Consider the following 26,719-nt stretch of genomic DNA (forward strand, 5'->3'; position numbering starts at 1 on the left):
CTGGCTTGTGGATGTCAAGAACTATGGATCATTACCCTGCTCCCCCAGTGAGTTCCCCACAACGACTCTGCCAAGCACAAGCACCACTGCCTGTGAGTTTACTTGACTACTGGGCAAATTCCCAAACCTCACCATGGCCACATTCTCCACAACAATCCCAAAACATGGAGTAGAGTGCCACATTTCTACAACTTGGTCAGGTCATTTGGTGATGCCTAATGAGCTCTTTCCAACACGACCCTACCAGCACACTCGCTCCCCAACGCACCCATAGCCAATACTACTGACACCCCAGACTACCCTGTGGGTGCTGTGCACGAACAGATGGTCGGAGGCGTGTGGCAGCCGCTCACCTTCTCCAGCCGGCAGCTCCGTCCCCCCGAAAGGAAGTACAACACGTCTGACCGTGAGCTTCTCGGTCTCTAGCTGGCTGTCCGCCATTTTCATGTTCTTCCAGAGGGTCGCCATTTCACAGACCCCTTGTGCACGCGATGGCCAAAATATCAGACCCTTCGCCTGCACGGCAGCGACACCACCTGGCGTACGTATCCGGGTTCATAACTGACACAGAACATGTCAAGGGGAAAATTAATGCCGTGGCTGGTTGCCTCTCACGGCCAGCCGTTGAGACCGTACACATAGGGGTTGACTATGCCGGCATGGCAGCTGACCAGCTACTGACCCTGAGGCCCAGGCTTTCCGAACAGCAGCCTGTGGTTGGGGAAGCTGGGACTTCTCTCCTGTGCGATGTCTCAACCTGTCGCCCTTGCCCCAGAATGCCCGCAGACTGGAGTCGGACTGATTTTGACTCCATGTGTGGCCTTTCGCATCCGGGCCGGAAGACCTCAGAGAAACTGAAGTTTGTTTGGTGCGTGATTAGACTGCAGCCTGTGTGGAATGCCAGCGGGCAAAAATTAGCCGTCATGCTCAGGCGCCATTGGCACCTTTTGAGGTCCCTGGGCGACGGTTTGACCATGTTGGTCCTCTTCCCCCTTCCCGCGGTTTCACGCACCTTCTGACCATGGTGGGCCATACCCCCAGGTGGCTGGAAGGTGTCCCTCCAACATTGACATTGGCCACGGACGTGGCTCGGGCATTCACCAGCACCTGGGTTGCTCGGTTTGGCACCCCGTCTTATTTCCTCTGACTGCGGTCCCCAATTCATATCAGACCTCTGGGGCTGCGATGGCCCAGATCCTCGGCGTATCACCCGCAGTCCAATGGCCTATGCGAGCGGTTTCACCGCTACTTGAAGGTTGTTCTGAGGGATTCCCTGACCGATGAGTGTTGGCGTGATCATCTCCCGTGGGTCCTGCTGGGGCTCGGAACAACTCCAAAGAGGACCTGCAGTTGTCCGCGGCTGAGCTGGTATATGGGCGGCCGTTACGAGTGCCAGGTGATTTCCTTTCTGACGCCACAACCACCTGATCGGCCTCACAACAGCGTTCTACCCGCCTCAGTAAATTCAATTCCGCCCTCCCATCATGGCGTACAGCAATCTTGGGTTCCTGTTGACCTGTGTTCCACCTCGTTTGTTTTCATCCGCCAAGATCCACACCGGTATCCCCTTAGGCCCGCTTAAGATGGCCTGCTCTGCATTTTGGAATGGAGAGAAAAGGCTTTTATCATTGATGAGACGGGTAAACCTGAATGTGTTTTGGCAGATCGTCTTAAACTGGCCAACCAAGTTTTGGAGGTCTCTGCTACCAGGCCCCTGCTGTCATGACATGACCAAGAGTGTGTCAACACGGCTCTGGAGGCCTCTGCTGTTCCTCCACCCATGGAACATGGGACCAAAGCCCTGGACAGGCTCACAATGCTGGTTTTAGTGAATTCTGCGGGGGGAGGACTGTGTAGGGTAACGTAATCGCTGGAAATGTACATCATTCACAACCATTGACATTGAGTTGGAGTTTCACTTTAAGCGGCTGGTCTGACATGATGACGTGATTATGTGAATTACTTATACCGCGCTTTGTGTTCGGTGTCTTTGGAGTTATATTACGTGAGTTGCTAAGGTTTTTCTTAAACGTAAATTGCCTCCGCTGTTTTATTTGTGAAAACCTACATTTATATGTCCTCCCCGTGAAATATGTGGGTATTCTCCGGCTACTCCTGTTTCCTCTGCAGTCCGAAGATGGACCAGTTCGTAGGTTAATTGGTCATTGTAAAATGTCCCGTGATTGGGCTAGGTTTAAATTGGGGGTTGCTGGCCAGCACAGCTCAGAGAGCTGAAAGAGTCTGTTCCATCTCTGAAAAAAATCTAAATCTATGCTCATTCCCACTCAGTTTGTTGTAACACAGCAGGGAATTAAAGTTTTTTTTTAAAAAAACAAACTTTAATACACAAAAAAACCCAGAATGCAAACTGGGTTTACTAAATAAATAAAGGGTACCACCAAGTGGAACACACATTGGTTTCAGTGTCCATTTCCATAAAAATGCACTGGTGAAAAAAAATGAAGTTAATGATACACACAACTTTAAACTAAATAATACAGGTTGCTCTGACCTTTTAATTGTGTCATCTAATCTTTAATGAAAGCCTGATTTGAGACTGGCAGCAGCAGCGACACAGAACAGGAAAGGAGCAATACCCGGCAGCACCATATTAGCATAACACTTCACAGCACCAGCTGTAAGATCGGCGTTCATTTCCCACTGCTCCCTACAAGGAGTCTGTATGTTCTCCCTGTGGCTGTGTGGGTTTCCTCCGGGTGCTCCAGGTTAGCATTAGTGAGTTGGGGCATGCTCTGTTGGCACCGGAAGTGTGGCAACACTTGCGGGCTGCCCCAGCACAATCCTCGCTGATTTGATTTGAAACCACACATTTCACTGTATGTTTCACTGATGTTCCATGTGACAAATAAAGCTAATTTTTATCTTTAGAATGTTGTTCCTCTGACTCACCTTTCATATGACAAAGAGGGAAATAAAGTCAAGATTTACCTAAATTTATGCCAACAATTCCGATATCCTGACTAAAGGGAGGCTCGCCAATAGTTTTTACGACTGCAAGTGTGCAACTTCATCTGTTGCCTAAGCCCGAAAGGGTGTCTCGTCTATATCTTTTTATGAAAGTTGCGAATGTGAGTGTATTCTCTTTAGAGCAAGTAGAGATGAGCCTTTCAAATAATCTCTGGCATTCTGGAACCCAGGACAAATAATTTAGGGAAAGGCTGTGTGGGTTCTCTTAGGATTCCCTATCTAGAAAATCCGATATTTTGACTGAATTTTTTTTAAAATTCTGTTTAGAATTTAGGCATGAACATCTATTTCTCTAACCTGGTAATTTCTACTCTTCCCCTTCTCTCTTTTTCTATTCCCCAGTTTGGCTCCGTTCTTACTCATTTTCTTCTCCTCGCCTGCCTATTACTTCCCCCTGATGCTCCTCCCTCTTGCTTTTATCTCAATAGATTCCCTCCTCCTCAGCCCTTTACCTTCTCCACCTATCACCTTCCAGCTTCTCACTTCATGCCCCTCACCCATCTTCCCTCTCACTTGGTCTCACCTATCACCTGCCATCTTGCACTCTTCCTCCCTCCTCCCCTCTCCCTATTCTGGCTTCTACCTCCTTCTTGATGAACTGTCTCAGCCTGAAATCCTGACAGTTTATTCCCTTCCATCGACGCTGTCTGATTTACTGAGTTCCTCCAGCATTTTCTCTGTGTGTGTTGCTCAAGATCTCCAGTGACTGCAGAATCTCTTCTGTTTAGATTATTCTTTTAATTCAAGTGCATCCAAGATCCAATTGAATAGGTTGATCTGAAAAGACATGTCATTTACATCCCATTTACTTAAGAACAACCACCTCCCCCCCCCCCCCCACGATAGACTAGCAAACACACTTAAAAATGCAGGACAATCGTTTCTGGTTTTCCATTTTCCTGGATGAAATTCCCTCTGGGAATATATTGATTATCCAAAAGTCAATATATAAGGGGAATAGTCTGATTCCTGTCTGATCCAACACCAACTGATATTTTCAGACTGTCTCCATTCATTTATCTATGACCAGTTCTGACCAGGAAAGATTTCTCACTGTCAATATGATTGCAATTTATCAATTATCTCGGTAAGTAATTTTTTCATCTGAAATTACTTTAAATCTGTTTTGATCTGTATTTTCGAGGGATGGAACTGGTCAGAAGACCGATGAACATTTACTCCAAATGCTGGCTCCCCACATTCTTTCACTGCTAACTACATTTTCGATAAAACTATGTGTAATTAAGTCCTTCCAATTTTTTATTTTGCCTTATTTATTATCACAGGTTAGGTTATATTTGCGGTCTATATAAATTTAGAGTTGCAGATTCATACATAAGTACAGCACAGAAACAGGACTTTCGGCCCATCTAATCTATGCTGAGCCATTTAAGCTGCCTTGTTTCATTGACCAGCACTGGGACCACGGTGCTCCATACCCCTACTATCCACGTACCTATCCAAACTTCTCTTAAACATTGAAATTGAGCTTGCTTGGATCACTTGAGCTGGCAGCTCCTTCCACGCTCTCATGACCCTCTCAGCGAAGAAGCCTCCACTCGTTCCCTTAAACTTTTCACCTTTCACCCTTAACCCATGACCTCTAGTTGTAGTGCCACCCAACCTCAGCGAAAAAAAGCTTGCTTGCATTTACCCTCATAATTATGTGTACCTCTGTCAAATCTGCTCTCAATCTTCTACCGTAGGTTCCAAGGAAAAAGGTCCTAACCTATTCAATCTTTCCTTATAACTCAGATCTTCCGGACCCGGCAACATCCTTGTAAATTTCTCTGCACTCTTTCAACGTAATTTGCATCTTTTCTGTATGTAGGTGTTCAAAATTGCACACAATACTCCTTACTAATGTCTTATACAACTTCAACATAACATCCCATCTCTCCTAACTCAATACTTTGATGTATGATGCACCAAAATCCTTCCTTCTGACTCTTACATTGAGTTGTGTACCTGTATTCCCAGATCCCTCTGTTCTACCACACTCCTCAGTGCCCTACCGTTCACTGTGCAAGACTTACCCTGGCTGACCCTACCAAAGTGCAGCACCTCGGGCTTGGCTGCATTAAGTCCCATCTGCCATTTTTCCCGACTGGTCTAGATCCTCTTGCAAGCTCTGATAGTCTTTCTGACTGTCCACTACACCCCTAATCTTGGTGACATCCACAAACTAGCAGATCTGGTTTACCACATTGTCATCTAGATTGATGATACAGATGACAAACAACAACAAACAGGCCTCAGATAACCTTTCGCAGAAAGCTAACTCCCATGCAGGATCAAATGCTTTGGTTAAAGTCCTATGTAGACAACATCCACTGCCATCTTTTCACCCAATACCAGTGATTTTCAAGTGTTTGGATCAATAATACATCACGGTACCCTGACGATACAACGAGCCAACCACATGACCAATTAATCTTTGGAATGTGGGAAACTCATGTGGTCACGGTGGGAATTGAACCCGGGTCACTGGCACTGTAATAGCGTCGCGCTAACCGCTACGCCACCGTGCTGCTCCTGAATGTTATTCCGGGACGAAGCATAGGTTTTGCAAGATTCACAAGCTGATGGAGGGTCTAAACCCGAAAAGACAACTGTTTACCATTGATGATGCCTGACCTGCTGAGTTCCTCCAGCATTGTGTGTGTGTGTGTGTGTGTGTGTGTGTGTGTGTGTGTGTGTGTACGCACATCTAGTAATGTGCTATACTTCACGAAATGCGGCGGTGAGGTGCGGCGTCGAATCGTGTAGGCGGGAAGTTTGCTTCGTAGTTGGTGACCTCGCGAGATGGTTGGAGAATCTGTCAAGTTGATCACATAATCTAGCTATAAACACTAACTTAACTTCACCTGGTCTACACCTCATGGGCTGATGTTGTCACCTGATTTGTACAAATCGCTTCAGCGCAAATACCGGGTTAAAAACCCGAAGTCAAACCTGAGAGGTTTCCCAAGCGGCTTCCCGGCTGAACAAGCGGGCCCCATTTTATAGAGCTGCGTGTCAGTCAAGTTGTTTGGTTAAATCACATATTTTATTGGTCTACAGCACATTGACATTTAAAAGGCTGCTGCGCCTTTTTGTTCGACGTCTGAGACATGTGCTACTCAAAGCAGGGCTCTGAAAGCAGCCCGTTCTGTTCCGAGCGGCTTTGCTGATCCCGCAAACTTCGTAGCATTAAATGATCTCCCCTCTCGTTTCAAAATGCTTCGACCGCCGGTGGAGGGGGGAAACAAAAAAAACTTCCGTCTGCAAATTTCAAGTAAATTTCATAAATGGCCATGCAAATTTTAAACACGAGATTCTGCAGATATTGGAAATCCAGAGCAACATCTAGTCCACGTTTCGAGCCAAGACCCTTTATCGTGCTATTTTTTTAAAGAAAGGCTTGGTGCACGTGGAATAACTTGACAGGAACTGAATTTCCAAAGCCAGTATATTGAGATATATTTCGCGCGCTGTTTTTGGCCAAATAAGATTCTAGATTTTTAAGCGTCATTTCCAGCACACAAGTGTAAAGGAGAATGAAATTATTGTTCCTCCGGATCGCAGGCAGCACAAAAACACAATAAGATAAAGAGCACAATAAATACAACTACGTAAGGTAGCTTATATACATAGATTAATTGCATGTCCGTGAAAGTGACGCTGAGCTGTAGTAGAGCTATAATGGAACAAGAAAATCCGATGTCTATATTTTATCGAAGGGACGATATAACAACATCTATAAAGTCGCTCAACGGTATAGGTAAAGCAACAAATAAGCTTTAGACTGCATTGTAAGACGCTGTGTTATTCAGGATGGCTGGAAATTGGCTGGTTACTGATCTTGTCCTGTAATATAATGAAACCTGAGAATTTCTGTCATTCTGTGCATATGGTCCCGAGTGCTTTAATCCCAATTAGGGGCGGCTGACACACGGTCCTATTCATTGCGCCCAGGCTCTGAATTCATTTGCCTAGAAATGAACTTCGTAAATAGGGTCTCTCCTAAATGTGCCCAACAGCAAGGAAAATCGAATTGAGTGGAGAACTCATTCTAATGCGATCGAGTGAGAAAAGGTATGAATTTATAAGGTACACCGAAACATTGCAATTCAGCCACAAATCTCTGGTCTTTTATCTTCGACACGTCAACCGAAAGCGACGTAAAAGTTAGAGAGATCTGTTTAAAAAAAAGTCAGTTGACTTCTTGCATACTGAAATCGCGGCATAAAGACATCTTCAAACTTAGGTAGGGGAGGGGTGTTAAATCTTAATTTTAGACTACTTATCTTGCATGGGAAGAGAAAGTTTCCTTTAACAGACGTGAACATTTAGATTAATTAGTGTTAAATTGTAAGTAGCTTGTGGCGGGCTTCACAGCTAACCTACGTGTTGGCAAAAACTTAATAAATAACAATTTCTTATTTATAGAGCACTTTTCATCCAGGCGGTGTAGTTCAAAGCGCTTTACAGTGGGATTAAGTTCAAGAATGAAAATAAAAGACAAAACGACGTTAGATAAAAAGCAAGGTTAAATAAGTAGGTTTTGAGCTGGCGTTTAAAAGTCCGCATCCCTTACAGTTTTAAGCACTGAGTGCCACAGCTTTGGGAGCGCAGTTCAAAAAAGATGACCCAACAATTAACTTCTGTGATGATGGATAACCACTGAACTCGTGAGGTTTTGTTTTGTTTCGGATTATTAAACTAGCGTTTATCTCGGTACACGTTTTAGATCAGACTATAATGAGGATGGACTTCCTAACTAGCTGATGTTCTTTTTCGAATCTTTCCAGGCTAGCTCCTTCGATGTGTTACAGCAACTTACTTCATTCAAAACAGCCCGTGAAATCAAATCACTTAACGTTTAATAAAACGGACATTCAAAAAAAAAAGTTGAGAAGCACCTTGGAGGCAGCAACATTGCACCAGGGTTAAATCAGGGGGAAAATGCCTTAAAGAAGGGGGTTTGCAAGATCTTCAGATTTATTCCACTGTTCGCCAATGATTAAGTTGGCTCTATATACAGGCATTCACGCTGGTTTGAATGTAATGTTGAACCTTCCCCAGCCAGAAGCATTTTGATGTGTTGAATGGAGCTCCCTGGTGGGACATTGGCCCAAGCTGCTGTGGTTATGGACGTCTGTTGTCCCTCAGCATTCATGGCAGATTATCCGGCAACCTGTTAAGTCAAAAAGAACATTATGCCAAAAATGTTTCTCGATGGCGATGGCAGTTCAACGGCACGCGCAAAAAAAAAAAAGGAGCTCAAGCTGCCGCGGGCTCTCTTATCAAAGTATATTTCTGGGCAAAGCTTATCATCTTTCGTTGATGCTTGGAGAATATCGGTTTGCCGCCAGTTCAGACTCTGTGACAACAAGCCCTGGAATGTTTTGATTATCCCCCATCCACAACATTGTCCTGGAATAAAGCTGAAACCATGTAATTAATGTGTCCTTTTATAAGACACAATACAGTCGTTCAAGCTATTTAATTTCATTTAATTTTCCATCCCATTTGCTCCGAACACTGCGTTACTTTGAACACCCCGTCTTTCACTCTGCTCCTGCTCCAATGGGCACATTAGATTGGTTTCACCCTTGCTTTTTTCGGGAGGGAAAATATAAAAGAAAACGTGTTCCTTCCCTCTCCTCTGGCCAATTTATTTCACTCGGGATGGTTCATCTTTGAGTCCGAGTTGGGAAAAAAAATAACGGGCTGGTGTGAATGATTTCAGAGGAGGCTCTTTTATTTTTTCCCCGGCTGGGAACCAGTCACAATTGGCGAACATTAATAAATAACTTTCCTCCCAGTCAGGTTTTACATGGTTCTATTGATAAAATTGTTCGCGTGTCGTTCACGCTTTGAGATCATTAAATAAAGTATGGAAAGGCTCCACAAATAGAGCAGTGGGGTACCTTGCAGTCCAAAGCCATCTACCTCTCCTTGTCCAATTGGTGTCATCCTAAAGTCGCCAGGCCAGAGGTTACCGGGGGCATCTTCATGGCTTAAATTTATTGCCCCCTAACTTCTTGCTCCTTTTACTTGCGCCATCGAGATAAACACCAACGAAGAGTTATCGGGAAGGTCAGGCCCTACTTCTTAAAAATAAATCCGGCTGCTCCACGACTTTATCATTTCCTGTCAGAGTCACCTTATGTACAGACACTCCTGTGCCTAGCGTCACTTTATGGACATACAATTAATCTATGTATATAAGCTATCTTACGTACTTATACGTATTATGTTTTAAATTATTGCGCTCTTTGTCTTCTTCTGTTTTTTTTTGCTACATCAGATCCAGACTAACAATTATTTCACTCTCCTTCACACTTGTGTACTGGAAATGACATTAAACAATCGTGAAAGTGAACAGTAGCTGCGTCCAATTCCATATTAATTATGATTATATAACAAGGGGTGCATTGAATAACATATGAGGTATATCTAGAGATTAAATTTACCGAGATACAATCTCGCGTGTTTCAGATTCTATTTTAATTTGTTTTCAGCGCTGATGAATTGTGTTGGAGTATAGATGGCATTCCGTCCGGCATTATAATTTTTGATGAATTGATGATGGTTGATATAAACGCTATAAGCGTAGCTTTAAAGGAAATCTGTACTGATACTGTGCTTGTTGAATGCTGTCAGTTAATATACTTTTTACGGCAAGCAAAAAAAACAAAACCAAAAACCTTTGTTAAATAACCTACCCTAATCATTAAAGTTTTTTTCCTGCAGCATGGCGAATCGTCTCTCGGACGATTTCACAGCGCGTTTGAATGGATTCTTAAACGGGTTGCTATCAGTTTCACAATAAAATATACGTACCTGGTGGTAACATGTGGAAACATTAAATATATAATATGGCAATATTTAAATTTGTTACTGATGTGCATTTCAGTCGTGGGATCACGAACTGGGCATTCGGCAAAGATTGATGCGTGGACCGGATATGTGAAATAGCCATTTCGCTATCTAATTGCCTTATCTAATACATTCAACGCTGGCGTGTATCGTGCAAGGTGTACAGTAAATCAAAGTTCACTGTGAATATATTACTAAAGTTCGTAAATGTAACCATATCAGAAGGCTGTAGTCAACAGCTTCCAATTCCAATCAATGGGAGAATTTTGGGATGTTACTATTGAATTGTAGACTTAATTTAACGCGATATTGAATGTTACTCCCAAAAGTACCTGATTTAAATAAAATCCACAATTGCTGTAACAAATTGGGATGTTTAATGTCCTACAGGGCAACTCGCTCTGTTTGGTGTGTTAACCAAACACACTTAAGTGGAAATAGAAAACAGAGCGTGAAAAACAGGGGAAACTGTTTCACAGATAAAACGAGGAATATTAATATATAAATATTATGTATAATATTTAATACACGTCTTACAGGATAGAAGGTGCATCAACTTCAATAACAGGTTAAACAGTTGAAATGTTTTACAGCTAACTTATTGCGTACAATGGCGACCAAAGGAAGAAATATTTTTCTTCGTTAACGAAACCTTCGTTAACTTCCGCCTGAAAACCAGATGTAAAACTGTTGTCAATTTTAATTCACGGATAAAACGACTAGACCCAAAACGGTTTTCAAAAGGAATGTGGTAACGGTCATCTACAAACAGCGTGAGGCGATCACTCCGAGGCAGAAGTAGTCATTCTTTAATTTGTTTTTCCATATATAAGAGATAAGATATCACATATCTATTTCTAAAAAAATATATATACGGAAAGCTTTTGTTGTGTGTTTAATTAAAAGGGCGCTTAAATTTGTCCCTTCCCCTCAGAGAGGTTGCTCAGAAGGCAGTTATAAAGCGTGATCGTATCTGAACTCCCAAATGATAGACTCAATTAATTTCCGAAATAGCGGGATATTGGCTATGCTTGTGTGGAATGACTGGCTTAAAATAATTCGGTGAACTTTACGGGCAAGAGTCTGACGCGGGAGGTGGACAAATGGAGATGGTAGTTATCCCGAGACGATAGCGACTTTTCTGGTGTTCTACCATCAAGTACCTGCCCCGTTTCTATGCGGCACACGCCGAGTCAATAGAAGTTAACAAGTCCTCCAAACATTTCTGCTCTCTTTGTTTAACTGAGATCCACTCCTCTGAGAAAATAAAAAAAACAAGAGGGAGAGAAAAATCTTTGAAGTATATTTAACCTGAAAGGAATCAGCCAAGTAGACTTAACTTTAGTCACTTATTTTCCCAAAGTTTTGTTGGCCGCAATAAAAGAAGGTAAAATTTATGGAGAAATTATACAGTGAATTTGTCACTTAAAATATCGTAACTGTCTGCCGGACAATAACACAAGCTGACGATTAATGGACCCGCCAGACCTTTGATTCACAATCGCCTTTCTTGCTCTCTTGACAAATTGGATTTTAGGAAGGGGAAGGTCGCTAAGGCCATTGTTCTTTGCCGTTTCGAGCACTTTATTATTCAGTTGGGTAGGGAAAGTCTCCATGTGTTTCTCTCTGACCCTCTTGGGCTGCGGCTCGCAGCTGTGATCGCACCAAAACTCTCTCACCAAACTGAGGCACTCTGTGCCCTCCGCTCCAACGCAACGGTCCCCCCTTTGGATAGAAAAAGCGCAGCGCATGGGCTCCGGCGCGTCATTTCACAGGCGGAGACCAGTGTGTGTCCATCTCCTCTCTCTCTCTCTCTCTCTCTCTCTCTCTCTTTCTCCCCTCTCCCTCCCTCTCTCTCTCTCCCCTACTCTCTCTCTCTCGCTCGCTCACACACACACACACACACACACACACACACACATATCTGTCTCATCTCGCTATCAACCCACCCCTCTTCCCTCAGCCCCTTCTTTTCCCCTCTCTGCATTCCCGGAGCTATGCAAACCCCCCGGAGTTCGGCGATCACCGTCACCGCGGGAAGCATCATCCCGGCCGGGCTCCGTCTAGGTCCCGTACAGGGCATTTTTAAGCTGGGGAAATATATGTCCGATCGCAAGGAGCATTGCAACAAGAAAAAGGTAATGCATTTGTTGCCGACCAGAAATATTTAATATATAGTTTTCCTTTTTCATTTCTCGAGAGCGGGAGAGAAAACGCTAACTTCCGAGTAGTTGGACAGCAGCTTCAAATTATAATTAGAATGTATTATTCGCACTCTTAAATCAGGCAAAATAATATTTCAAATAAATCCTTTATTCATCTATAAAACACTAGAGGAAGAACCACTCACCCTGGAGTTCTCCCGGTATTGTTTTCAGTTGTCCATTGTCATGGATCCCAGTCTAATCGTTTAGTCGCTAATTGTTAGTTAATTGTATTTTCCTTGCAAATTACCATACAGTGTGAACTTCTGTTAAAGTTATTGACAGATTGCTTTTATTGTATCTAATTTCTACAATTGCGTGCGGTTAAAGGGTTCAATATCACGGTCTACAGTTAACCGAACGGTCAGATTTCAATTAATTTATTTTGCTTTGTCGAGATCCATAATCTAAATGGAAAATGTTGTTTGCAAGATACTTAATTATTTTCATTCAAAATCGTTGCACGCTAGCTTTAACCATGTCCCTGATAACACAGAAATAGTACCCCCTTTATCTTGACTTAAATCTTAAATTATATTGGAATAAATTCAGTTTATGCATTTAGCGACGAGATTTAGCGGAACAGTTGATATTAGCTGGACTCGGCCCCCTTCCATAAACCCATATTTATTTGTCTATGATTTAACTGTTAGGCTTAACGCAATCAATCGCAAATGATACAAGCTACTCTCCTTGCTGGCATATTAAAACGAGGAATATGCACAGGAAGATTATTTGTGTGTATAGAGGAAAAGTTATGCAGTGCCTTATGCCACATATAACCGCGAGTTTCGTTAAGCAGGTGTAGATACCGTGTCGTCACGGTCAGATTCTTAATTTGTTAAATCCTTTTTAAACGGCCTGACAAACAATGTTATTTATTTCTCGTCTGTTTCCATTTTATTGCGCGCGGAAGGACTGCTCTGCCTAATTAATAGCTAACCGCCCCCCCCACCACCCTGCGACCATTTGCCCCGCCCATATTTTGTTAATATCTCCCCTTCACGGCGCATGATTAACGGTGCTTATTTTCAATGTCTGTTAGTTGGAGTTGTCTGCTCGTCGGACAGCGTGTTCGAATTCTCGAGAGGCATAGTATAGGCTCGGAGATAGGCACTGAGTGCGCCGCAGAGTTCGATTCCCCCATCGGACAACTGCCAGACACGAACAGGTGTCACCACTACCTCACCGGCCAATGGACGGCAAAGCCGCCGTAGTATCTGTAGGGTTCAACTAAGAACAGTGTTCTCAGATTCCGAAGCTCGGATGTGTAGTAATTTTCAAACTTTTAAACTCATTTTATTACCGAAGTCCGTGTACGTCACCATATACTCCACTGAGATTCATTTCCTTGCGGGCATTTAGAGGAAGTAAAGAAATACAATAGAATTTATGAAATCCGGTTCGCCCTGCTCTCTCACGCCCTTGCCCCTATATCTTTGCAAATTTCCCTCTGTTGATTATGTCAGGATGAACCAACCGGATTTCATAAATACTATTGCATTTCTCTCCTGAGACTGCAAGACTATTGAATCTCTATGCATGAACAGCCAGTGTGCAGAAGATAAGTATTGATTTGCTAAGCACATCGGATTTGCTTGCTTATCCTTTACTGCCTGTAATTCGAATCTTAAACAATATACAATCAGAAACACCGGGGAACGCGCAGTGACAATGTGAGAAAGCTTTCAACACTATCTAACAACAGCTGAATTCTGCTTCAATGTAAACGGCGTTTGTTCGTTTGTTTGAGTGTAAGGTTCAACTCTTCCAATGTTTGTGTCGCTTAATGAAACATAAGCAACCCAGGCCTACATAGAGTTCAACACTCTCTCTTGTCCCTCTGTCTGTCTGTCTGTCTGTCTGTCTGTCTCTCTCTCTCTCTCTCTCTCACACACACACACACACACACACACACACACACACACACACACACACACACACACACACACACACACACACACTCACATATACACAATCACAGTCACACTCACATTCACGCACACCCACCCACTCACTCACGGGGAAACAGACGCACGGACGCGCACCACCACTCTGGGTGGTTTTTGGTGTCATCATCATCAGTTCCCGTCAGGTCACACATATCCTTTAGTATTGTCTTGTTACAGCTAACATCTTTGGTTGGCGAAAACGTCTAGTATACACACTGTTGCTTAACCAACTTTAAAACAATCCCGCATGTTTAAGATAAACATGCGCGCCCATATATTTTGTTTTTGCTTTAATCGGGTGTTTTTATAATCGGAGCGATGTGAACACGATTCTATATTTTATGATGCGGGTGTCTATTGCAAATAACCAGCGAAGTGGAACGAATATTAGAGAGATAAAGCAGGAATCTGAAAAAAAAATGCTCTTCCCTAAATTGTGATGCTGTGGACGTGTTTCAGGTGCGTTTTGTTAGAGGGGATTTGGTTGATGAAGCCGGCGACTCCGTGCCGGAATGGACAGAGTTAATCCGACCAGCCAGACATATCCAAGAGCAGAACTTAGAAGCAATCACCGACCTTCCGGGGGGACAGGTACATCAACATCCGCTGTATTTGGGACAGAAATATAGTTTTCCATCAACCCTGTTTGGTAACATCTAATCGTTAGGAGTCGGTATCCGTTCCTTTCCGCAGATATTTTACCGAACACTGAGGGAAATCCAGCCTGGAGAGGAGTTAGCTGCTTGGTATTCCAGTTCTTTAGCTCAGTGGCTCGATATACCAACCACAGCTACACCGACACACGATGAGAAAGGTAGGGACAATCTTCTCAGCTCTCGCTGCACTACAGTAATGGGAAAGAGCAACGCTAGACGTGTACGCTGCTTCGAAAGTATTTCTGCAGTTTTTCCGCACACAGGTTTAAGAATCAATACTCTTGCACGAATCTTCTGTGTGTATAAATATATAAACGCAAAATTACAAGTGTCTGCTTTATGTCTACGAGCAGTGCTAATATTTACGTATCAATCGACGGCAGAGCAGTTTATATTTATATTCGATAATACCTTAATTATGCACTGGGTGTATTTTGTCTCTTTGAGTATGGTTACAACAGATAGCCAAATCCCCTTTATTTTAACACTCTCACCCTCCAATTTCAGGAGAGGCGGGGTAATCGCAATTCGCGAAAGACGAACGAAAAGTTCGAAGTCCAAAGTGAATTTTATAACCGGATGAAATTTAACGCGTGTATCATCACCACATTCTACCTTGAGATTCACTTTCGACGATAAGCCCGTTAGGCGCAGGAGGGGAAGTGGCAGAAACAGAGCGTGTTATCCATTTACAGTTTAGATGCAATGTAACGTCATTGCGCTGAACCGAAGTGGGACCCGATCATGTGGGCACTGGGGTAGCATTTGGAAAATTTGCAGTCTCTGCCGGTAGTAGTTAACTCATGTGAAGTTGTTCGGCAACAGAACATTCTATTTATTTCCTGAATAAGTTCGCATTGATTCCAATTGGGTGTTAATATACACAGAAGATAAATTAATCCCGTGGTTGAACTGCAAGCGGTATTGTTCTTTTCAGTTCTATTGCTGTGTTAGAGTCAATAGCACTTTGTCCAATGAAATAGTCTGAATTTGATTATGCTGGGTAATTTATTATAGAGTATGTTCGGTTTGAACTTGCAGTAATTGGAATTTCAGTGTACCGTCCTTTGTAAATGACTGCTCGCTCTGTATCCCTGGTCAAACTCCAGTTTCTAATCTGCGCCCCAGAATATCAAGGTCGTTGCGAATCACGGCGGTGTATAGTCATAGAGTAAACACACACACAAAATGCTGGAGGAACTCTGCAGGTCAGGCAGCATCTGCAGAAATGAATTAACAGTCGGCGTTTCGGGCCGAGACCCTTCGTCAGGACTGGAAAGGGGGTGGGGGGGGGGGGGGGAAGAAGAAAAATCCAGAAGGATGTCGACTGTTTATTCACGTCCACAGATGCTGCCTGGCCTGCTGAGTTCCTCCAGCATTTTGTGTGCTTCACTCTTGCTTTCCAGCATCTGCAGAATCTCCTACGTTTATCATTGATAGTCATCCGCAGCAGCAGCAAGTAGCGGTGCTGGCGTGGACTTGAGAGAAGCCAGCCGAATACTTCCCCCCCACCCCCACCCCGAGTGGGAAATTCTCCGTTGTACTTAGGTCAAAGTAAACGCGAGTTTATTGGAAAATCCATCCACTGATCTGCCGAGAAATTGACCTGTAATTACGGCCGAACAATCTTGGCTTCTCTTTTCAATTTGGAAGGCGCATTTTTAACGATCTTGACAGAGGTTTTGTTAGAATCGAATGCAACTTTTCCTGCTTTGTTGAGATCTCTGGGACGAGAGACTCCTCAGGGCTTCGGCAATAAAAACTGAAAAGTCTGGGCAACTTTCAGCAGATCAGGCTGAGCACTTGCCTGGCTCGTAAGGCCATTAGGCGTAGGAGCAGAATTACGCCATTCGGCCCTTCGATTCTGCTCCGCCATTCCCTTCATGACTGACTGAATTTCCCTCTCAACCCCATTATCCAGCCTTCTTTCCGTAAAATTCGATACCCGGACTAACCAAGAACCCATGAGCCTCCACGTTAAATACATGTCCCCAATATCCTGCCCTTAGCGGTCGGTGACCGTGACTTCCGTATGTTCACAACCGCGGAGAGACACGGCGATATCGTGTGGGCAGCTAACAGAACTACTAACCATTCTATTGAATGTACTATTCTGCTCTGGACTACGATCACTGCCACCCGCAGCCTGCTACTGCCCCTTGAGAGTTGTGCTCTTGAGCTGTCTGCACGGCTTGGCGTTTTCGCGGTACCCTGAAGGATTCGGCGGACTGGACTCGGTAGAATTTATTTCCTTATCTACTTAGCGATCCAGCGCAGACTAGGTTCTTCCGGCCCCCCGAGTCGCGCCGCCCAGCAAACCCAGATTTAACCCTAACCCTAACCCTAACAGGACTATTTCCGATTAACCCGCTCACCGGTTCGCCTTTGGGCTATAAGCGGAAACCGGAGCGCCCGGAGAAAACCCACGTAATCCACAGGGAGTACGTACAAACTCCTTACAGAGGACGAGTCGCGCTAACCGCTTCGTTACCGTGGAGAATGCAGAAATGGCTGCGGTCATTTGCTGGAACCTCTGGGTGTCTTCAGCATTCGCCGTTCCTGTTTTGACAACTTCTGCGGCCTTTTCCACAGCTACAGGGAGAATGGGGTCGAGAGGGGTAATAAATCAGCGGACTGATCCTGAGCCCATGTTTTATCGTCTTCCGCGCTGACGTGAAACATATGTAATTTCAAGGAAAATTAGATTAAAAGTATAATTAAGAATCTGTCAAGCTGTTGGCTGACCTTCGCCCCCTCCCACCCCTTCGACGCTGGTGATTTCATATATGACCCGTCTTCATTTCCAGAAATGTTTAGCGGACTGTGAGAAGTAATACAGGGAGATCCATGTTTTAGTAATTGCATCGTTATTCATTTCAAATGTGGAAGTGAAATGATTATTACAGTAGGTATACTGCCCTGAGATGAACTTCTCCGTTGTGAGCAATGATGTTTCTATATCAGGTCGTGATGCAACTGTAAATAACACACGCAGGCAGACCCGAGTTTGGTTAACGTGGTTTCCTGCACGCAAGTGCAAGGAGAGCGAAACCATTGTTACTCCGGATCCGATGCGGCCCAAAAAAAAAAGACCCCGCAAAAGATAAAGAACATAATAATAATAATAATAATAATAATAATAATAATAATAATAATAACCGCAAAATATAGATATAATTGTTTAACGAAATTGGTCAATGCGAAATAAAATGGGGCAAGGGCTATTTGCGTCAGGGTCCAGGGGGCGCGCAGAGGTGATGTGGGGTGGACTTCGGGTGCATTAACTAGAAGGCACAATTGGCTCCAAATTGTGGATGGGCGCAATATTGTGCTCTTCAAAGGAATACTCGCATAGTACATCCAATATTGAATTCAGCTTGAAGTCCCACTTTTCAAAGGGACGTGGTGCTGGTGATTTTTGACGGAGAAGGGGAGGGTGGCTAAACCTCTGTCATCTCTAATCCAAGTTGTAAGGTAATGGGGGTTACTAAAATTCTGGCTTGGGCTACGTTTTCCTCACTGCCACCGTACAGGAGCCTGAAGACAAACGCTGACCGTGTCAGGAACAGCCTCTTCCCCCTCCACCATCAGATTTCTGAACAGAAAATAAACCCAAGTAAACTGTCTCACTCGATTTAAAAAAAAATTTTGCTCTCTTTTTGTCCTACTTATTTAATTAATTTATTTATCTATTATTACAGTTCTTGATGCAATTTATAGGTTCCTTTTAATTGTACTTTTCGTAGAACAACAAAATTTCACAAAACATGCCAGTGATATTAAACCTGACTGTGATTCTGATTTTGAAAACAAAACTCCCCAATTATTACAAGAAGCTTTACAGAATCTCCCCCCCCCAAAAAAAATCAACGTACACGCCTCTTCCCGAGACCTACGGCCCCATCCCAACGCTTAAAGACCACCTACTATAGATTGGATGTGCATGAAGGACCCTGAATAATAACGGACCGAGCGCACAGCAGTGCAAAACGACTGTTGCAGTTTCTTCCTTTTGTAATACAATGTAAATACGCCATACACGCAGTCCAACGCTGCTGCGGAGACCCGAGCTATTAAAAAATGTAATGTCTGTACTTCTAATAAACCTGAAAGAAACAGGTGTAGTTAAAAATACTCCAAAGCGACCCTTCAACGTACAATGAATCAATATTTCAGTCAATAGTTTATTGATGCGGTAATACTGAAATTATAAACACCAATTCAGAGTCAGAATCATGTTCAATATCACTGGTATATGTCGTGAAATTTGTTGTTTTGCGGCAGCAGTAAAGTTCAATACATAAAAAAGCCATAAATTACAATTATCTATATTATTAAATAAGTCGTGCAGAACAAGATGAAAAAAAAATAGCGTGGTAAGGTCCGGTTCAGAAATCTCATGGTGGAGGGGAGAAAGCTGTTCCTGAAATGTTGAGTACGTGTCTTCAGGCTCTTGTATCTCCTCCATGATGGTGGCAATGAGAAGAGGGCATGTCCTGGGTGATGGGGGTCCTTAATGATGGATGCCACCTTTTTGAGGCATCATCTATTGAACGTGTCCTTGTTGCTGAGAAGGTGTTGTTGCCTTTGGAGGATGTCCTGGATGCTGGGGAGGCCAGTGCCCATGATGGAGCTGGCTGAGTTTACAACTTGCTGCAGCTTTTCCCGACCCTGTGCAGTGGCCCCTCCAGACCGGACATGAGGCAACCAGTTGGAATGCCCTCCAAGGGTACATTTGTAGAAATCGAAGAACTCGCTTTCTGTAAGGGGTTTTTGCAGGTCGCGTAAAATCATTTCACCTGAACTCCGATGCTGGCATTAAGACCATTGCTCACTTTGAACCCAGACGACTGAACCAGTCATATAAACTACTGAATCGTGCAGCAGCGATTCTGCAGACGCTGGAAATCCAGAGCAACGCACACAGAATGCTCCAGGAACTCGGCCGTTCAGGCAGTATCAATGGAAATGACATTTGGAGCCGAGGCCCGAGTTCCTCCAGCATTCTGTGTTTGCTGCTCTGGGTTGTGCACTCGATATCCGTAATCCTTAAATAGGCTGCGGATGGTATTTATACTCCATAATGTGGACTACCAGTAAAAATATCCGAATCATTTGACTTCTGTACAATTTAAAATACACTTATAAATACCTGTTTTATTGGTTTGCATTTTTCACACTATTTAACGTTTCTGTTTGTTTTTTCTTAGAATAGAGGTTTCAGCTTGTAACTAACGATTGCACCCCGTTTTAAAATAAGGCTTTGAGCCCCTAACCTCACCACCCCCTCTTTCCACTATACATTTGTATAACACAGGAAACGGTAAATAATAATATTTCGATAAATAATGTTTATTTTATCGGTTCATTTATTTTTATCAGAGGCACAGCGCGGGGCAGGGCCTTTCGTCCCAATGAGCCGCGCTGCCAAGCAAATTGCCCATTTTAACCCTAGTCTAATCACAGGGCAGCTTACAATGAACAATTAACTGTGGGAGGAAACCAGAGCACCTGGAAGAACCCCTCACGTTCACGGGAAGCACGCAGAGTGAACTCCGGAATTGTACTCCGCACTCCGACACCGAACCGCCACGCTACCTTGACGCCCCTGGTGCCATGCTTCCTGAGATGGCATTAGTTTCAAAACTTTGTAAGATACAGCGTTAATCTTTATTTAATTAGTATATCATACGAATTATTTTAAAAAGCTATTGATAACAGATTCCAAAGTGTGGTTTTAATCAATTACTGAAGATTACGTTTCCATACCTAGTTAAGGTGAACGACGGATTTACAAATACATTGCCGCAAGCTGGTTAGAATAAAGTGCATTGTTAGGCATGCAGTAGCGCCAGCTTGAAAGCGAGCATTTAAGTTGAACGGAAACAGCCCCGAAACTTGCCACTATACATTTATTCGATGCCATTGAAGCTTTCAACGTGATAACAACATTTCAAAATCACAAGCTTGCCGCTGGAAGAACTAAAACCGTGCATTTGGACCGTTTCTGTAAGAAATATTCAAGTCGGATATTTATTATGTCTGGCGTGTGAATCGGCGTTGTTTCTGGCGCGTTTCCTGAGACAGAGTCAGAACAAAAGTATCAGCGAGTTAGGAAGACGAAATGATTTTGTCTCGTGCTAATTTTCAGCAAAGCACCGGCAGACTAACACATTCAGATGCTTTGCAGGCGTTTCCAGTCTTAAAACACCAGAACAAAGTTCGATCGAACTTTTCCAATTGTACACAATACGTGCACATTGTTAAAATGAAAATCGACAATGCGTCAAGTTAATTATAATTATACTTGTAATATAGGCTTGTCAGTTACAAAATAACATGGATTCTAATGGACGTGGGAATAGACCGTAAGCAAAGTTTTCTATGAAGAAGCATTAGGTCGGGGCACATATGTTGGGACTGCATCCAAGAAACAAAAAGATGAGAGAAGAGAACTACATTAAAGGGGAATAGGTGACGAGAACGGATATAGTAAAACAGAATTAAAGAGAATAAAGGGGAAAATAGTTATAGTGAAATTGAAACATTGGAAAAGATAAACACACACAAAATGCTGGAGGAAACCAGCAAGTCAGGCAGCATCTATGGAAAGAAGTTGACGTTTCGAGTCGAGACCCATCATCAGGACCGAAATGTCGACTGTTTAATCCTTTCCATAGATGCTGCCTGACCTGCTGAGTTCCTCCAGCATTTTGTGGGTGTTCGTCGGGATTTCCAGCATCTGCAGAATCTCTTGTGTGAAAAGATAAAAGAGTGAGCTGATGGTCAAAGATTGAGAGCCTTGCTTTATGTTGTACAATGAACAGTTTGACGCCATTCTTTCATTGCAGTATCTACAAATGAGGGCACCTCAAGGAATTGTTTGTCTTTGAATAGCGCACGTTAATATTCTGGACATTGTTCCCACTTTAATGAGAAGCTTATGATATATATATTGCTCTTTGGGCAGTTTGTTCAACTCCTTGCCATACGCCTCCTCTCTTCAGCATCAACAGATGGGCTTAGTGCATTGTTTCAAGCGCCCCATGATTTCAAGGAACAGCTGTTATCACCTCGAAGGCTGGTAAAGCCCAAAACATTAACTGTCTAGATTGTGTATGCCTGATCAGGCTTACGTTTCCTCCTTAGAGAAGAGAATAATGAATAACCGGACTAAGAAATGCATATACATCACTCCGCTGAGTTGTTTGTCCCGCTGACTTCCTTTTACACTTACTACCATTTAATTTGTAAAGTTTTTGGGTTGGGTCACAGAACTCGGCCTGGTGCACATCAATACTCTCGACCTTCTACAGATGCGCAGTGGAGAGCACCCGAACACGCGCATCAGAATCAGAATCAGGTTTTATATCGCCGGCATATGTTTTGAGGTTTGTCGTTTTCCCGCAGCAGTACTGAGCGACACATAATAAAAAAAAATATAGGTTACAATAAGATATACGGTATACAAAATTAAATAACTTGTGTACGGCAAGAGAAAAAATAGGTGGTGTGCATGGGTTCATTGTGCATTCAGAGATCCGATGGTGGAGGGGAAGAAGCTGTTCCCAAAACGTTGAGTGTGTGTGTCTTCAAGCTCCCGTACCTCTTCGTTAATCGTAGCAATGAGAAGAGGGCACGTCCTGGGTGATGGGGGTACTTACTGGTGGATGCCGCTTTTCTGAGGCTTCGCTTTTTTGAAGATGTCCCCGATGCTGGCTAGGCTAGCGCTGATGATGAAGTTTACAACTTTGTGCAGACCTTTCCGATCCTGGGCAGATAGATGCACTGCGGCGGGCTGGAGAGCTCCACAACGGGTAGCTAGGATTGCCCAACGCAGCCCCGGCACCAGCCAACTCGTCAGCAAGGACATATATACGGGAAGGTGTCTGACATAAAGGCCAACAGTATCATGAAGGATCTCATTCACTCTGTTCATGGACCATCAGAGAAGAGGCTACGCAGCCCACCCACGCCAGGATCACTAGACATAAAAAATAGTTACTTCCACCAAGCAGTAAGGCTGATCAACCACTCCGCTCACTAGCCCAAAACCAGTAAACCCAGAACCAGTAAACCCACATCAGACACGCCTCCCCGCAGCGCCTTCACACCCCTCATGACTCGTAGCACTGCCACTTTACAGTCACCTGTACATTGTGTTCATGGGGTTATTTTCTATATTTTCATTTATTGTGTTTCTTTGTGCTGCATGGGATCCGGAGTGGCAATCATTTTCTTCTCCTTTACACCTGTGTGCGAAAGAATGGCAGTAGACAATCTTGTGAATCTTGAATCTTGAAGGCAGAGGGTGTGAACAAGAATTGAAAACTGATCTTTGCCCTACCTTAATATCAGACCTTTTGTTTTGCAACGTGCAGCTTATTTCTACGTTCTATATATTTTTGTTTACTTTTTTGTATTTTTGTATCATTTTGTACCATTGGTAGAATTGGTACTATTTTGTACCAATGTACCGTTTTGCACATTGGGTGTTTCGGTCCTGTTGGATATGTCGTTTTTTTTCGTGGATTCTATTCTAGTTCTTTGTTTTCCTGCGGGTGCCTGCAAGAAAATGAATCCCGAGATGGCATTTGATGTCCATTGATAGGAAACTTATTTTGAACTTTACTCACTTAACTGTTGAAATATGAGCAATAATTTGAAAGCCGTGTAAGGAAAACAATTTAGGCAATTCGGCCCATCTAGCCTGATCTGCCATTCCGTCATTGTTGATGTATTATCCCTCCCAACCCCATTCTCCTGCCTCTCCTTGCAGCCTTTGTCGCCCTGACTAATCAGGAACCTATCACCCCCCCCTCCTTTAAATACACCCGAAGACTGGCTCTCCAGAGCCACTCGTGGCAATGGATTTCACAGATTTACCACCCTCTAGCTAAAGGAATTCCTCCTCATCTCTGTTCTAAAGGGGCATGTCCACTCGTGTTAAATGGCTCTTGTGCTTAACGTCTACGTTTCTATGGTTTATCCTTGCTGTATGTCTTTCCAGTAAAAAAAAACATTTGCAATTTCACTCTAAAACTCAGTGTGTTTTTTTCCTGTTCCGTAGGCGAAGAGCGCTATATTTGTTGGTACTGTTGGAGAACGTTTAAATATCCGAACACGCTAAAGGCTCACATACACTTCCACTGCACCCTGAGTAACGGCAGAGGTTTCATCAACAACGACCAGACTCGGATCTCGGAAACTTTCAGCAGGTCGCCGAAGAGTGCAGACAAATCCAGTTCAGCGACGCTGAGGAATGGCCATCAAATCTCACCCGTCTCTGCAGAGGAGGGTAAACCATCAGTTTCGCCATTCCTGGCCAAAGCCTCCCTGATTAAGAAGTCAGCGGGGTCGGTGGATGAACAGGACCGGGCTTTGGATATGAGCGTTAACTCAGCCCGAAGCCACGCTTCCCTGGCCACCCTCAGCGAGACTTCCTCAATAGTCAGTGCGATGGGCTTTCATCCTGGGATTAGATCCGCGTTCAAACCTACCGGATTATCAAAGTTAATATCTTCCGAGCCGGGCGGTGACTGCAGCGGCAAGACAAATGGAATGACTTTCAATAAACTGCTCACCAGCATGAAACCGCCGCGTTCTACCAGCGAGACCATGGTAGGAAGCCACCCTTCCAAGTGCATCCACTCAATAGAGCCCCCGGCCCCCGCACTGCCCTGCAGTGACAGCACCAGAGGCTTTCCTTTGTTTAGCAACTTTGAAGAGACGTCGGCCTTCAAACACGTCGAAAGGGGTTTCCACACCAGTCTGTCTCCGAGCCGCTGCGCCACCATTCCAAGCGGCGTCCATTTTGAGAGGTTCTCCATTCCTCCCTTTGAAGGTGTGAAGCCTTTCCCCGGGGAATGCAACATTCCGCTGATGCCCTTGACCGTGTACAATGGCGAATTCCTCTACAGCTCCCCCTATTACCCCCTGAAGTTCCACTTCAGCAACTTGGTCAAGTACCCAGAGACCGTCACCTACTTTGGCGCCCCATCCCTCAATCCGGAACTTGGCTCCATCACCAACATCGACCGAGAAATCGCAATGCACACCCAGCAACTGAGCAGCATCGCCGCGGAAAAGAACAGATCCCGACTGGAGTCCATTTCGACCACCACCACTTCCAGCGGCAAACCCAAAAAGGGTCACCTCTGCCTATACTGCGGTAAGCTCTACTCCCGTAAATACGGCCTTAAAATCCACATGCGGACACATACGGGCTACAAGCCTCTAAAGTGCAAAGTTTGCCTCCGACCTTTCGGAGATCCCAGCAACCTCAACAAACACATCCGCTTACACGCGGAGGGGAACACGCCTTACAGGTGTGAATTCTGCGGCAAGGTGTTGGTGCGTCGCAGGGATTTGGAGAGGCATGTGAAATCCCGACACCCAGGGCAAAATATTCACAAGGCAGACAGCAAAATGGACGAAGCCGAGCAGAAAAGTGACCACAGCAACGAGAGCGACGTGGATGTGTGTTTTACTGACGATCAGAGCGACCAAGATTCAGGAAGGAACAATGATCAGTGAATAGAACTGACACGTGAATTGCCAAAACCCCAAAACGCTTGAAGCCTGTTTATTTTGTATATAAGATGATAGGAATTGTGCCTTTCGGTGACCGTATCGTATAGGATATTTATTAGGGAAGAGCAATATCAGAACCAGTATCCGAATCGTTTTCCATTCTGTGCAATTCTTGAATGCCAAGCCTCTGCCGTTTAATAATTAGAGAACTTAATAGAGGGCGCCACAGTAGCGTAGCGGTTAGCGCGACGCTACTACAGTAAGGAGTTTGCACCTTCCCTCCATGAACGCGTGGGTTTCCTCCGGGTGCTCCGGAAAGACGTACCGGTTAGTAGGTTAATTGGTCTTTGTAAATTGTCCTGCGATTAGACTAGGGTTAAATAGGCGGGATGCTGGGCAGCGCGGCTCGTTCCCCCGACGGGACTGTTCCGAGCTGAATTTCTCAATACAATAACTTAAAACGACCGTGACAACATAACAAATTGAGTATCAGTAACTTCACTAAAAATCTCTATACTTCCTATCAGTTTTAGCTGTCGTTGTAATATTCTCATAGCGTTAATTTTAAATTCAACACACACTGCAATAAACGGAAGAATCCTCATCGTGACTTCCCGTTGATTAATCAGTCATCAGGACCAGAATGAATAACAATCGCTTAGGCAAATGTGTGAATATCAAAATACTTTTCTAGCAGACAAAGCTGAAAGTGACATATGATGTAGAGCTGGGAGCAATTATTTAATTTGGTGTAAACTCGCGTCCTTAAAGGGTCAGGCTTTAAAGCACTAAACGTGGGCGCGGAACATTACAGAGGCACTGTTGTTTATAGATTGATGGTTACGATTTTTTAAAGCATCTGATTATTTTGATCATTTTTTTCTGTTCACGTGTTTTCTGAAGACGTATTAAAAGCATGAATCTGAAAGTACGTGGCAATGCTATATATAATTTTAAAGAGAATATAATTTTTCGTGGTCGATAAACATGTTGTGAATTTGTTTTTTATATATTGACTGATGTACAGTGCACCCGATAATCGCCTTTTCGTTACCATGCATTGTGCGCGAATTTGCAAATAAACTTTTAACTCCGAAATAAGTTCTTTTGAGTTTGAACTTGCAACTAAAGTTAAAACAGTGCGTCAATTAACGCCGTCTTGAAATAAATCCAAACTTTCCTTTTGTTTTAGTTTCTTAAACTAACATTACTTGGAAATCATTCGAGAATCTGCCGCTGATTAGGACCAGGGTGTGGGAAAAGCGATTTATGTAAAAGCAGTGATGCATTTTAGGATTTTGTCATCGGGTTGTCTCGATTAGATCGAACATTTCCACTGTAAACATAATTTTCAACCCTGACTTTCCCCCCCCGTCTGTCTGAGATGTCTAAACAAAACCTGTCGCACTCTCATTGGGAGGGAGGCTACCCCAGGATCATCAGGCTGCAAAGCAGTTACTTTCCACAAGCCTCAAGGCTGATCAACACCTCCACTCCTCCACTAATCCACCCCTCCACA

At 43.8% G+C, this 26,719-nt stretch overlaps 1 protein-coding gene across 1 annotated transcript; it reads left to right on the plus strand.

Annotated features, from left to right (window-relative positions):
- Positions 1-11,671: 11,671 nt before the first annotated feature.
- Positions 11,672-26,278, plus strand: prdm13 (PR domain containing 13). The gene is made up of 4 exons (XM_073055415.1): positions 11,672-11,993; positions 14,471-14,602; positions 14,705-14,825; positions 23,738-26,278. Exons 1-4 carry the CDS (start codon positions 11,853-11,855, stop codon positions 25,201-25,203), a joined length of 1,860 nt encoding a protein of 619 aa, XP_072911516.1. The 5' UTR covers positions 11,672-11,852; the 3' UTR covers positions 25,204-26,278.
- Positions 26,279-26,719: the final 441 nt, after the last annotated feature.

Source organism: Hemitrygon akajei, chromosome 9, assembly GCF_048418815.1.
Source record: "Hemitrygon akajei chromosome 9, sHemAka1.3, whole genome shotgun sequence".
In the NCBI taxonomy this organism is placed as follows: Eukaryota; Metazoa; Chordata; class Chondrichthyes; order Myliobatiformes; family Dasyatidae; genus Hemitrygon; species Hemitrygon akajei.

Bases quoted from the DNA above. Each gene is read 5' to 3' on its own strand.
- prdm13 (XM_073055415.1), top strand. From the start codon at position 11,853: ATGCAAACCCCCCGGAGTTCGGCGATCACCGTCACCGCGGGAAGCATC. The intron at 11,994-14,470 runs GTAATGCATTTG...GACGTGTTTCAG, and splicing joins AGCATTGCAACAAGAAAAAG to GTGCGTTTTGTTAGAGGGGA. The intron at 14,603-14,704 runs GTACATCAACAT...TCCTTTCCGCAG, and splicing joins CCGACCTTCCGGGGGGACAG to ATATTTTACCGAACACTGAG.